This window comes from Molossus molossus, unplaced genomic scaffold (genome assembly GCF_014108415.1).
Source record: "Molossus molossus isolate mMolMol1 unplaced genomic scaffold, mMolMol1.p scaffold_m16_p_25, whole genome shotgun sequence".
NCBI classification, from domain to species: Eukaryota; Metazoa; Chordata; class Mammalia; order Chiroptera; family Molossidae; genus Molossus; species Molossus molossus.
This window is the reverse complement of record NW_023425361.1, coordinates 2,688,908-2,701,217: the sequence shown is the minus strand read 5'-3', so window position 1 is coordinate 2,701,217 and position 12,310 is coordinate 2,688,908. Positions and strand designations below refer to the sequence as shown.

The following is a 12,310-nucleotide window of genomic DNA, read 5'->3' as shown; positions in this document are numbered from 1 at the left end:
GGAGGGAGGGGAGGGGAGGGGAGGGGAGGGGAGGGGAGGGGAGGGGAGGGGAGGGAAGGAGAGAAAACAGAAAAGAAAAAGGAAGGAAGCCAGTTTTCACTTTTCTAGGTATAGATTTCCAGTTCATGTCATCTCTGTGCTGAAACTGGCAAATGTACACTTTGAAATTAGAAATGCACATCATTTCAGACCCTACCTTCTTCTCATGGCTGAAGTGAAACATGACTTGTTCTTGAATTTGTTTCCTTAAGAGAGTAACAGCCACCCCATGCCACACAGAAGGAGTTCACATTCCATATTATACAAAATCAACATGAATCTCTTCTGGTTGTAATTATTTTAAATAGTCACTATACATGTTAAATATAAAACTATCAATATGGTATTTTCTGATTACCAGTTAGTTCTATTTTTTTTAATATTTCCAGTAGTTATAGGTAATTTATTTTAGTTATGTCTGGGATTAAAAAAAATATTCTGATTTACCTCTTTTAATATCTTATCAATACTGCAGTATATAAAGTTACCTTATCACAGGTTCCCTCCACCCCAAAAAAGATAATACCTTATATTTCTAGCTGGGTATCTAACCAATACTGGGCATGTTATGGATATTCACTGAATTGTAAAAATCATGGTTGTAATTTATTTTGTTCAGCAGTGAAATATATTTCAATAATTATTTTCTCAGCTATTACCATGGAAACATTCATTCTGCTCACAGACACACAGTGCCCAAGCTCACCACTTCAACTGAAAAATCATTCATTTACTTATTGAACTATATTTATTGTGCATCTACAAGATGCTAAATGTTGTAATATGAGCCTGGGGAAACAATATGAGGACAAAAGGATGTGTCTCTGCAATGAAATTTAATAAGGAAGAGAGATGATTTAAAAAAAGAAAAAGAGTAAAATGACTAAATAATATGTTTAAATTTTAAAAACTGAGCTGAAGAAATCTTAATGAAACTAGTCGGGAGGAAACAAACAAAAAAAATCAAAGATCTATTTTATATAGTGTTGTCAGAGAAAGTGATGTTGTAAATGGGTATTGTTTAAGCTGAAGCTGAAATACAGTGAGAAGGGCCAGGCATTCCAGAAGGGCCAAGTGGGGAGCAGACCTGCTGGCCATCAGGGTGAGCTGTGCAAATACCCTGAAGGGAAAAAGACCTTGTCTTGTTTGAAGAACTGAAGACATCTGTGGCTGAGCATAATACATGTAATAAGTACAATAAGAAGAATGTAATAAGCAAGAATGACATTGGACTAATAGAGTTTTATATTTGATTAACATGCACACACACACACACACACACATAGATACACAATTAAGCAGAAAGAGAATTAAGAAGGCAGTAGTCCAGTATAAGTGGTGGCAGTGGACATGAAGAGAGGGGATTACAAAAGCTGCATGGATGAGATAAGACATACAAATATCTAACATATACTCACCCCTGAGAGTTTGGTGTAGTGGTCACATTTTACAGATATAGGAGCTGAGGCTGGAAGAGAGTAAGCCTCTTACCTAAGGCCTTAAAGAGTGACAAAGTTCACAGTTTATTCTTGCAGGTGCCCACATTCCTGCACTTTCTCCAATCACAATGCTTCCCAAGGAAGCAGACTTTGACATCCCATTGCCTGTGTGACACACTTCTTAAGGAAATAGTAATAAGAATGAGATTCTGATCAAGAGTGAGCATTTTCAAAAGAAAACAAAAATTAATTCCTGTGATTAATAACACGTGATTAAGCATTCCATGAATCCTTAAGTGAAAAGAAATAAAGCTTAGTTAGAAGAGTTAAGAATTCTCTCTCGCCTAACACCAGCAATGAATGAGTGTGCTGCTTCATTTATTTATTTTTCAGCTTTTGTTGGCCTTTAATAAATGCAAAACAATGTGATGCAATTATGGCATTTTATAGCTTTCATGAAACAGTAAATATAAGAGAAGTAATTTTAAGTTTCCTGCCAGCAGGCATCTTTCAGGACCTGCCTGCATACACAAGAGAGAGACAGGATTGGTTTTAGAATGGATGAAATTGATGGCCTCAACAAAATACATAAAGTACTATTTTCATCTTATCTTGGCAGGAGTAAGGAGATGGTAAATTAGTGAAATGCATAAAACAACATTTGAGAAAATCATATGTAACAAAACATATTTCAAGAGAGGCATTAGTAGAAGTATGACTTTTCCAGCACAACTTTGACCAAAGGGAAAGCATAAATTTAAAAATACGGTGGCAGATTTGACACTAGAACCACCTAAGCTCAGGAACCACTCGACCAGTTAGTTGTTTCTTCACTTTGGGCTTCCATATCTATTAGATCAAACTCTCATGTTTTAGGGGTAATTAGTGGTAGTATACAGTCTCATGTCTATCAGCAAAATATACTTTATTAGTGTTTCATGTCTTGTTTTTTGTCTCTATTTTATTATTTATTTTTTATTAAATGTATTGGGGTGACATTGGTTAATAAAATTATATAGGTTTCAGGTGTACAATGCTATAATACATCACCACCGAAAGTCAAGTGTCCTTACATCACCATTCATCCTTCCTTTACCCCCTTCTACCTCCCCACCCCTTTCCCTCTGGCAATCACCATAATGTTGTTCATGTCCATGGGTCTTTTTTTTTTTTTTCTTTGCTTACTTTATTAGTATTGCATTTGTTGTTATTGTTATATCTTTATGAGCTTTTATTTGGAGCAAAACACTATAAATAATCTTTAAATGGGTTAATATAACAGGGGAATCTATTCTCCTGTGTTGGAATAACTCCTTTTCTGCAAAACATTTTGTTACAGAATGTTTCTTGTAAAACATTTACAAGTGTTTTATTTGTCAAGGGTGAAGGAAGAGCTCCTACTTCATTCCTTCCCATATGACCTAGTGAGTGCACATGATTACTTTCTTAAAGTCCACTGGGATCAGACTGCAGGAGCACATACTGTCTTCATCATTTTGGAAGTCACACCTGCAGCCTCTGTCCGTGGTGGCTGAACCTCTTGTGTGAATCTAGATTCCATATGTTTTATCCTGGCCCTGAACCTAAACGAGATTGATGATCCATAGAGAAAATGGCACAAAGGATTGTTTAAAAATCTTGAACTGTTACAGACTGATATATTCTCCTGGTTTTATTGTCAAACTACAAGTTACTGAATACAAATTTAGGATGGGAGTGAGGTGGGCACATGTGTATGCTCGTTTGTTTTCCATTTGTTCACAGAAGCCATGCTGGTGAATGTGCCTTTTGGAAGAAAGTAGGATTGACGCTAGATAGTAGAAAGATTTAGGCTTGGTGCTAGTGACATAAATTGGGTAAGATCTGGTATCCAGAGAACCAGACATGTTATTGGAAAGGCAAAGAAACACATGGAAACGGTGTTATAACCAACAAACTATCTAGACACAACAACTTCCCAAAGTCTTTACAAAGTCTTCCAGGCTTTTATGGCTCAGATGGAGTTTGGAGGGTAGCATATCTTAAATTGAGTGACTGAGAAACACTTGTAGGGTATAGCATGTTAATCAATGATGTGATGGTATGGTATGTATCTGTGTGTGTGTGTGTGTGTGTTTGTGTGTGTGTGTTTGACCTAATGAGTTTGGGAATTACTATATTAAATAAAGGTGGTTCACATTATCTTCTATTGATTGTGTTTAACTGTGAGATTCCCTTGCATTTATAAATACATATGACTATCTGGTATTTGGCATTTAGCAAACAGAGTTGATTATAAAATTTTCCAAATTTCTTTCAGAGAAAACTATAGAGCTAGTGGTAAATTGAACTCAGCTGGAAAAGTCTTGCTCCAGGAAAATAAACAATAATATTTTCAGTCTAGGAGGTGATGTTTATATCAAGGAGGCATTAGTGAATATTGCCGTGAAATAACATAGAAGATGGAGAGGAAAGAAAAGCAAAAAAGTTAGACTTCAAAGTCGTGTTAAATACTGAGTTTTCTCCTACTAAAGAGGTTTTCAAAGCAAAGCAAGTGATGGAGTAATTTAGGAATAAATATTGATCATTTCAGAGGTGTACACAATATACACACAAAAATGCAGACTCCAGCAAAATAAAATAAGAGACAGGAGGAATTGGAAAATTCAAACTTTGTATAAACACATTTTTCAGGAGCCCTTTCTCTATATCATTTTATTTCTACTTAGCTTTAGTAAAGGAAAGGGGAGTGAAAAAAAATTATGGAAAATGTTGGAAGTGCTACAGGGAGTTTACCAAGCACAGGCCCCTGATGTCTTCCCAGAGGATTGAGGATTTTACTACTGTTTGAAAGAGACATATACAATTTAATCTTGATTCATTCTCCACTTGTATTTTCTCTAGGTCAGACCTCTAAGGTACATGCTCTGAATAGCCATCGAATAAAGACAAGGATGTGTTCATGCAGAAAAATGTGGCATGAGAAAACACTTTGGGTAGAAAAATAAAGTCTTGGTAGAGACTGGATTGCTGTGCAAATTATATATAAAAAATATATATATATATATATATATATATATATATATATATCCAGGAACTATCTACCAAATGGATATGAATGGTGCTTACACTTGAATGATATTAGGCAGTTTTGAAATAATTGAGAAAAATTGGGTTATTGTGTGGATTTTAGTATAATTTTTCACATTCCCATATTTCCTCTTTTTTAAATTTATTATCCATGTGATTACCTGCTTTCTCTTGTATGCATAAGTTTATTTTCTAAGCCCCCTCTTTTAGGGAATAGTTCTTAACCTTTTTATTTTTGTTTTTTCCTTCAGTTATGGGTGGCATTGTTGAAAGCTATGGATTTGCCTCTCATATATGCACATATATAAATAATTTCATATAATTTCACTTTTTAAAAAAATTATGTATAATTGGTATACAATCTTATATTGATTATATTAGTTTCAGGTGTAAAATATAGTGATTTGACATTTTTATATACCTTACAGTATGATCACCTACTAATTCTAGTCAACATCTGTCATTATGTAAATGTACCACAATATTATTGATTATATTCTTCTTCCCCTTTCACCCATCCCCCACCCCCTCACTTCTGGTACTCATCCTTTTGGTCTGTTTCCATTTTATTTTCAAGTACAAAGGTTTGCACCGTATGATGCTTATTAGTGGATCAGCTTTTCCTTTTGCACATTTAAAACTACTACTCTGAGAAATATAAATGAGTATTTCTGGAAAGCTCATACAGGTAATCAGAAATAAACAGGCAATGATACGCAGAACACTGAATAGAAAACCAAAACTCACTGCTGTCCTTTCTGCACCTCCTTTGACTTGCTCTTCTGCCCCTCACCCTCTTTCCACCACCTTCCAATTCACCCTGTTACAGAAAAATTTTTTAAGAAAGAAAAAGTTAAGTGTGACCTGAAAAAGTGGTGGTGTGCTGTGATTGCAGAATCCATCCTGGTCACGGCTGCTGAGTATTCCTGGAGAATAGATGTGTATTCCAGAAGCCTTGGGGAATGTTCTGACATTTGCAGCAGATTAGTCATCTCTCACCTTGCCCACACAAAGAACCATGATTTCTAAGTCTCCCTTTGATGTACTGTTAGAATCAGAAGGGAACCTTTATACCCATAAAGCAAAGTACATGAACAGCACAAATGATTGAGTTCATCCTTACTTATGTACTCTCCAACATCTTGAAGGTCTAAGCCCCAATTTAACCAAAATGCATGTGCAGAGATATGAATGTCAATAAGATTTTGAGGCAGCCTGACATATTGGGGCAGGAGGATGAAAGGAGTTTGTTATCAGATGTATCTGGGAATCAGATGTTATATATAATATCTAAGTCTCTTCGTACCTATCTCTCAAGGTCAGGCCATGCAAGAATTAGTGATAAGGCTAAAACATGCCTAGCATAATTTATTTATTCATCCATCCATTTATTCATTTACACAATACTTCTTAAATAGCCACCATGCACCAGACACTGTTGAAATAGCAGAGAAGGGGAAACAAATAAAACATAGATTCATCACCTAAGAACAAATCAATGAATAACATAGACAGGAACTGATAGGAGATATTCTAATAGAAGTCATAATAGTTTATGGTTGTTAACAGATCAGAACATCAGATCTTACCTTTTAAGAAATTATTAATGACAGTAATGGCCTACTGCTATTAAATATTTTTGTGTTAATATAGTCCCAAATAAAGTGTAATAAATTCTGCTAGTAAGTCTCCAAATTAAGTTTAGTGTTACTGATAAACAGTGAGTAGTTCTTTTAAAAACAGAGTCAGAACTATGGTATGGTCCCACAGTTCTCATAGTTTTTCTGTTTCATGCCTTAGGTTATTTCAAATCAGTAGTCTCAGAAAAACAAATAGAGCAATCTGCTTTCATAGAAGTCCAAGCACAGCTCTGAAATTCATTTCCTTATTCCAATCTCCACTTGTGCTTTAATTTTCTGATAGAGATATGTATTAGCTTTCAGCTTCCCTTTACATTATTCTACAATAAGTTATTAAACATTAGATTTTTTAATTGTATTCTAAATGTATTGGTAGATAGGAAAATCTTCTAACTACATGCTTTACATGTACTCCTAAAAACCTATGAATACTCTGGAATTTTTTTTTTTTTTTTTGTCATTGTCATAAAACACTTGTCCAATTACTTAAAAATTCATTGATGTCATAGTAGCTCACAGTGGGAAATATGTAGAGTTTTCCTTGACCATCTCTTGGGTGTCCCGTGAAATCTTGTGTGGAGGGGCACTTCCTTAAATAAATATGTTCTTTTTTTTTTTTTTCTTCTGTCGATTAAAGCTAAGTGTATTCAGATGTTCTCACATCAATAAAAATTTCAGCCTTTTTAATATGGGTACCTTAATGCATTTTAATAGCATAAAGTCCTTCAAGTGATCTACCAGACATCTACTCTGAGATAAAATGACCAGACAGTGACCATCTGCATTAAAATAAAATGAAGTGTCAAAAACGCTTTAAACCGAAGTTTTAATTGTTACTAGTTCACAGGATATTTGGAAGTTGGTTTGCAGATTTGCCATTTCATCATTTTTTTCTCTATACATTATGCCCTGAGGTTGACAATACAAATGATCCTAGTGAATAACAATGTGGGAGCTCTGAATACCAGCTCCTCCTGGGGCTCAAGACAGTTCTCAGACTTAAGCACGCAGAAGAATCACCTAGAAGACTGTTTAAAATGCAGATTTCTAGGCTCCACCCTGAAACTTTGTGGTTGAGTGGTTGAGTAGGCTTAAAAAGTTGCACGTCTAACAGAGTTACTGGCTTAAATAAATAATGGAAAGAAATGTTCATTGAAGGTGTAATGTTTAGACAAATTTCTGAGATGTGGTATGAAAAGTAATTATATTCCTTTACTTCAGGTAAGCTAAATTATTGCTTTTTTTGTTGTTGGTTTTGTAGTGGTGGCTTAATTAATCAAATCATTTGTGTGGAGGCACTAGCCAGCATGTATGTCTTTTTCATGTAGATTACTTAGAACTATTAAGAAAGTTATTACATATAAGAGTCCTATACACTAACTGTACTATAAGAATGCATTTAGTTTATGAATGAATTCTACCACAGAATATCAAGGAATCTTCTATTTACCTTCATTCTTCACATGTGCTCACACACTTCATGAGTTACTTTTTCAGCAGGTGCACTTGGCAGTAGAGATCCTTTTGAAGAAAAATTGGGTAAAGGGAGAAGGGGATGCCACACCTGTTCACAAGTCACTTCTTCCCACTCTATTATTTAAGACTGCCTAAAAGAAGGATCTTATCACATTCTCCTGATAAATATTTATATGTGCCGGCTGTCCAAAAAGAGTTATCTGTGTTTCACAGCTTCTCTCTTGGTACTTTTTATTCTTTCATTTTGATAAACTTGGAATCCCCGGGTATCTCTATGCACTTAAATGTCAAGGCAGGTATGCTAGGTGATTATATATAGCAAACATAATGGCATTCTCATCTAATCTGATGAGACCGGGGACCTCTTTAGATAACATCAAAGTTGTTACACTTATCAAGGTGCCGTGTCATTAAATAAATGATAGTGACTGACCCTAAAGTCAAAAACAATAATAATGGTGGTGACTAATGTTCATTGAGCATTACTGTAACCCACACAATATATTAAGAAACTGACATAAATTTATATCAGTAATCAAAGCAACCCTATCAGAAAGGTACTCCTGTTATTTGTAATTTAGAATGCAAAGAAACTGAGTTTCAGAGTTCAACGGCTCCTGATGAGTAAAGGGTGAAATTATGACTTCAATCAAGATGGCTTTATTTCAATCTGTCACCTTAATGACTACTTCTCTGTTTTAACCATGAGTTATCTCCTGTGCTTTTTTTTGTTATATTGTTACTCAAGCTAAGTACAGTGATAAGACATTTCATAAGGTCCTTAACAAAAGTAAAACACCTACATAGTGAGATAGGTTTATTTTAAAAATGGAGAAATAGAACAGAGAGATCGTTTCCTTTGTACCTCAATCTTAATGCACTGCTTGTCATATGGCCTGTGCTTGATGCGATGCAAATCTCCACAGCTGCTAAAAGTGTTCTGAAACTGTGCTTCTTGCATTGTGTAGGTGACACGCTACAAGGCAAAGATGTCTCTTTCTTAAAAAGAAGCAATCCATTTTTTCTCTTTAATGACATTGGCAAAGTTGAATGGGATATAGTTGTTCAAACAAACATAAGATATTAGGCATCATCATTCCAGTCTCTAAATTTCATCAGCGTGAGAGCACTTCCCTGTTCATTTTTAATGGTAAACCTGATATCACCTTGACTGTCATGCTTCATAGGCATTTCTTGTAGAAATTGTGTTGTAGTTTCATAATGAAGTATAAGCTATAACGTTTTCTAGCTGTTGCCCAGGATTTTGTATTAAAGTAATTAATATCACAGAACCATAAATATGAATTATTAAGCTAATTCAGCGACATCCCGAGAAATAACTTAGCCCTAAGTTAATGCAGCTTTGCAAATGAAATAAGCACCTTCATCCGGCACCTAAGTATGCGTATCTATCCAAACAGTTCTCTGCTCAGTGGTAATTCTTCTAATCCTTGTAATTTATTCATCTCATGATACACTCCAAAGCACTGTTTGCATGTGTTATCCACTAGCTTTAAAAACAGTGTTCATTACTGGGGGGGGGGGGGGACAGATTCAAGTCTTCAGAAAGATTTGTTGCAGTGATGTTCATGCCCAGGAATATTCTAGTTGGCAAACATTTGCAACAGCATGAGGAAGAGTAAAGAGGAATTGTGAAGATTCAAGATTTAAGTCCTTTACCTCCTGGATCATCCCCGTGGCCACACTACACTCACTGTAACAATTCCAAATCTCAGTCTAGATGCCTGTATAGACTCAAATTGGAGAGAAACAATAGGATTGCCGAGTGGAAATTTTCAAATAGCCTCACATATGTTATTTCAAGCCCCAGACACCAAATGGACACAAAAGTAATGGCCTTAATTTTTACCAAGTAGGCAAAGCTGAGGTTTTAAAGTGGTTAGTGTTTCTCCTTATTCTTGGCACAAACTATCCATGACAATTTAGAAAATGGAAAAGATGAAAGGCAGCTCATACCACTGATGCTTTCAGAAATGCTAATGTCAAGTTTTATGTTTCAGGTCATTCAAACAGTGAGTGCCATGGACAAAGATGATCCCAAAAATGGGCATTATTTCTTATACAGTCTTCTTCCAGAAATGGCCAACAATCCGAATTTTACTATCAAGAAAAATGAAGGTAAATATATTAGCATTGTGAAGCAGGGTGAAATATCAATTGGAAAATAAGGTGTGAGTTTGTAATATGACTGAAAATATCAATAAATTGGTATTTATTCATTCATGAGCAATTGAAATCCAGCTTATTAGCCTAATGGCATGGTAATTCTTCTTTAGCATATTGAAACACTAGATAGAACATTGTTAGTGTGCATATTAATTTTATCCCAGGGCATACCTCAATCACCTTATTTTTGAAATGGACTGTAGGGTTTAACCCTTATGAAAATTCCAAGAATTTTGAGATACTGAGATATCTGTTAGGGGAGGGGAGGATGTGGCTTATACTTTGCAGTTGTTAAGATTTAATCGAACATTTACCAAGGCTATTCTAATTGTGCCTGGTTTGTGGCACAAATTAGCAGTATTTGTCTTAAACCTGTATGAGCATTGACAATAGCAATTAGCTCAGAAAACCCTTTTGAAGGACATTCCCCATCAGTGTTATTTTGGAACAAATATGAACTGAATTTATTAAGTATTTCACTGACAGAGAACATTTAATGTATACCATTTGTTCTTGAGAACCGAGCTAGGATTGGTTCCCTTAACTATTGTCTATTACATATAAAGGTCATAGATCAGCCCTGGCTGGTTTGGCTCAGTGGTTAGAGCATTGGCCTGCGGTCCAGAGAGACCCTGGTTCGGTTCCCGCTAAGGGCATTTACCTCGGTTGCAGTTTGTCCCTGGCCCTGGTTGGTCGTGCGGGTGGCAGCCACTCGATGTGTCCCTTTCACATCGATGTTTCTCTCTCTCTCTTCCTCTCTCTCCTCCCGCTCTGTCTGAATAAAAAGTGTAAAAATGTCCTCGGGTGAAGATAAAAAAAAAAAAAAAAAAGGTCATAGATCATTAGAAAAGGTCTATCTGAGGGGTGGGATATTGGGGGACTGGATAAAAAAGGTGAAGGAACTGAGAAGTACAGATTGGTAGTTATCAAATTTGCATGGGGATGTGAAGTACAGCATCAAGAATATAGTCAATAATATTGTAATAACTATGTATGATGTCAGGTGGGTACTGGGAAAAAACAAAACAAAAACTCTATCTTATCTGTACGTTTTTGTTCTTTAACCATTTATTTTGGCCTGGGTATGTTTAAGTCTTAGTTTAGTTGTTTTGGAATGATTAGCAAAATAAATGTATTGTCTCAGACTGTCTTCAGGCTTTACTGTAGACATTTGTTTAGATTTATGAATGGTCTATATAAAAGCTGTGCTCAGTTAGAAGAGTAAACTTTGGTTCATGGCATTTGTTTGGATTATTTACTATGGTCTGCTTCAAGGAGGGAGTGAATTTTAATACAACTTCTTTTATGAAATAAAATAACATTTTATAGCTCTTGTTAAATACATTATGGCCTTACCTTTTAACATAATGCTACTTATTCTTTGGGGGTGCTTTGATAAATGTAGATGCATCACAGAAAAGGAAATGAGAAAGTCATTATAGAGATATTACTCATTTCTCTGGCTTCCATTATTATAAACTCTTAAGGAGATAAAATCCTGTTTTTTCTCCTGTAATAGACTACTTGTTAGACTCATCTAATTGGGAACCCAAATCCAAGCACATCACCTTTGTTTCCAGTCAACACTGCCAAAGCTTATTTTTACTGGAAGTCACATGAGTATGGCTGAGATGAAAGTCCCCTCAGAAATTCCAAACAGCTGAAAGTCCATACATGTGTGCTCCATGCTTACTTTGATTGTGAGCTAATAGATACCAGCCATTATTTTTTTGCATATAAAATACCCTATAGTTAAAAATTTTCTGTGAAGAAATGGGTTTTCATCCCAAAGGTTCTGTGCTTTTTCTAGTTTTCTGTGCTTTCTGCAGTTTCAAGATATGCCTGTTACAGGTATGGCCCATCAAAGGCACAACATAAACATATTTGAATGGATGAGAGGTTGTTACTGAGTGTCAGTGGAAGCATCGTTTTCTGCTATATTTATTATGCCTTTAACCTTGAAAGAGGACATTTCAGTCCTACAGTGAAAGCATGTCATAGGTTTCCTCTGGTTTTTGGAACTAGTAGAAGGAAAAGCTTTTATTCTTAGAAAACCATATTTTAGCTCCATCACACATAAACTCTGCATAGAATATGTAATGGCATGTGAATTATCTGTTGTATTTTGGAACTAGAAAATGAAAGCTACAGTTTAGACTTCCCTCACAGGTGTGTGTGTGTGTGTGTGTGTGTGTGTGTGTGTGTGTGATATCATTGAGGAAAAAAGCTCCAGGTACTGCAAAATTACTCAGCACAGAAAGTGCACTCTTTGTGCCATAGTTGTTTATTTTAAATCATGTCTTTATTTATTTGGCAAAGAATGACCATATAATTTATTATTTCAACTGGGATACACACACACACATACACACTCCAACCAAAGGTCCAAATGATAGACATTATTTTAAAACTATGGTATATTTTATATTTAAAACATGGAAGAAATCAAATGGTATAATA

The 12,310-nt window shown here is 35.4% G+C and overlaps 1 protein-coding gene across 1 annotated transcript in view; it reads left to right on the top strand.

Moving 5' to 3' along the window:
• The window catches only part of CDH8 (cadherin 8), a 414,745-nt gene that overhangs the window by 342,853 nt on the left and 59,582 nt on the right, over positions 1 to 12,310 (top strand). Inside the window, exon 10 of the mRNA XM_036278160.1 lies at positions 9,685 to 9,802. Coding sequence (XP_036134053.1) covers positions 9,685 to 9,802 — 118 coding nt within the window. The remainder of the gene's footprint in view (positions 1 to 9,684; positions 9,803 to 12,310) is intronic.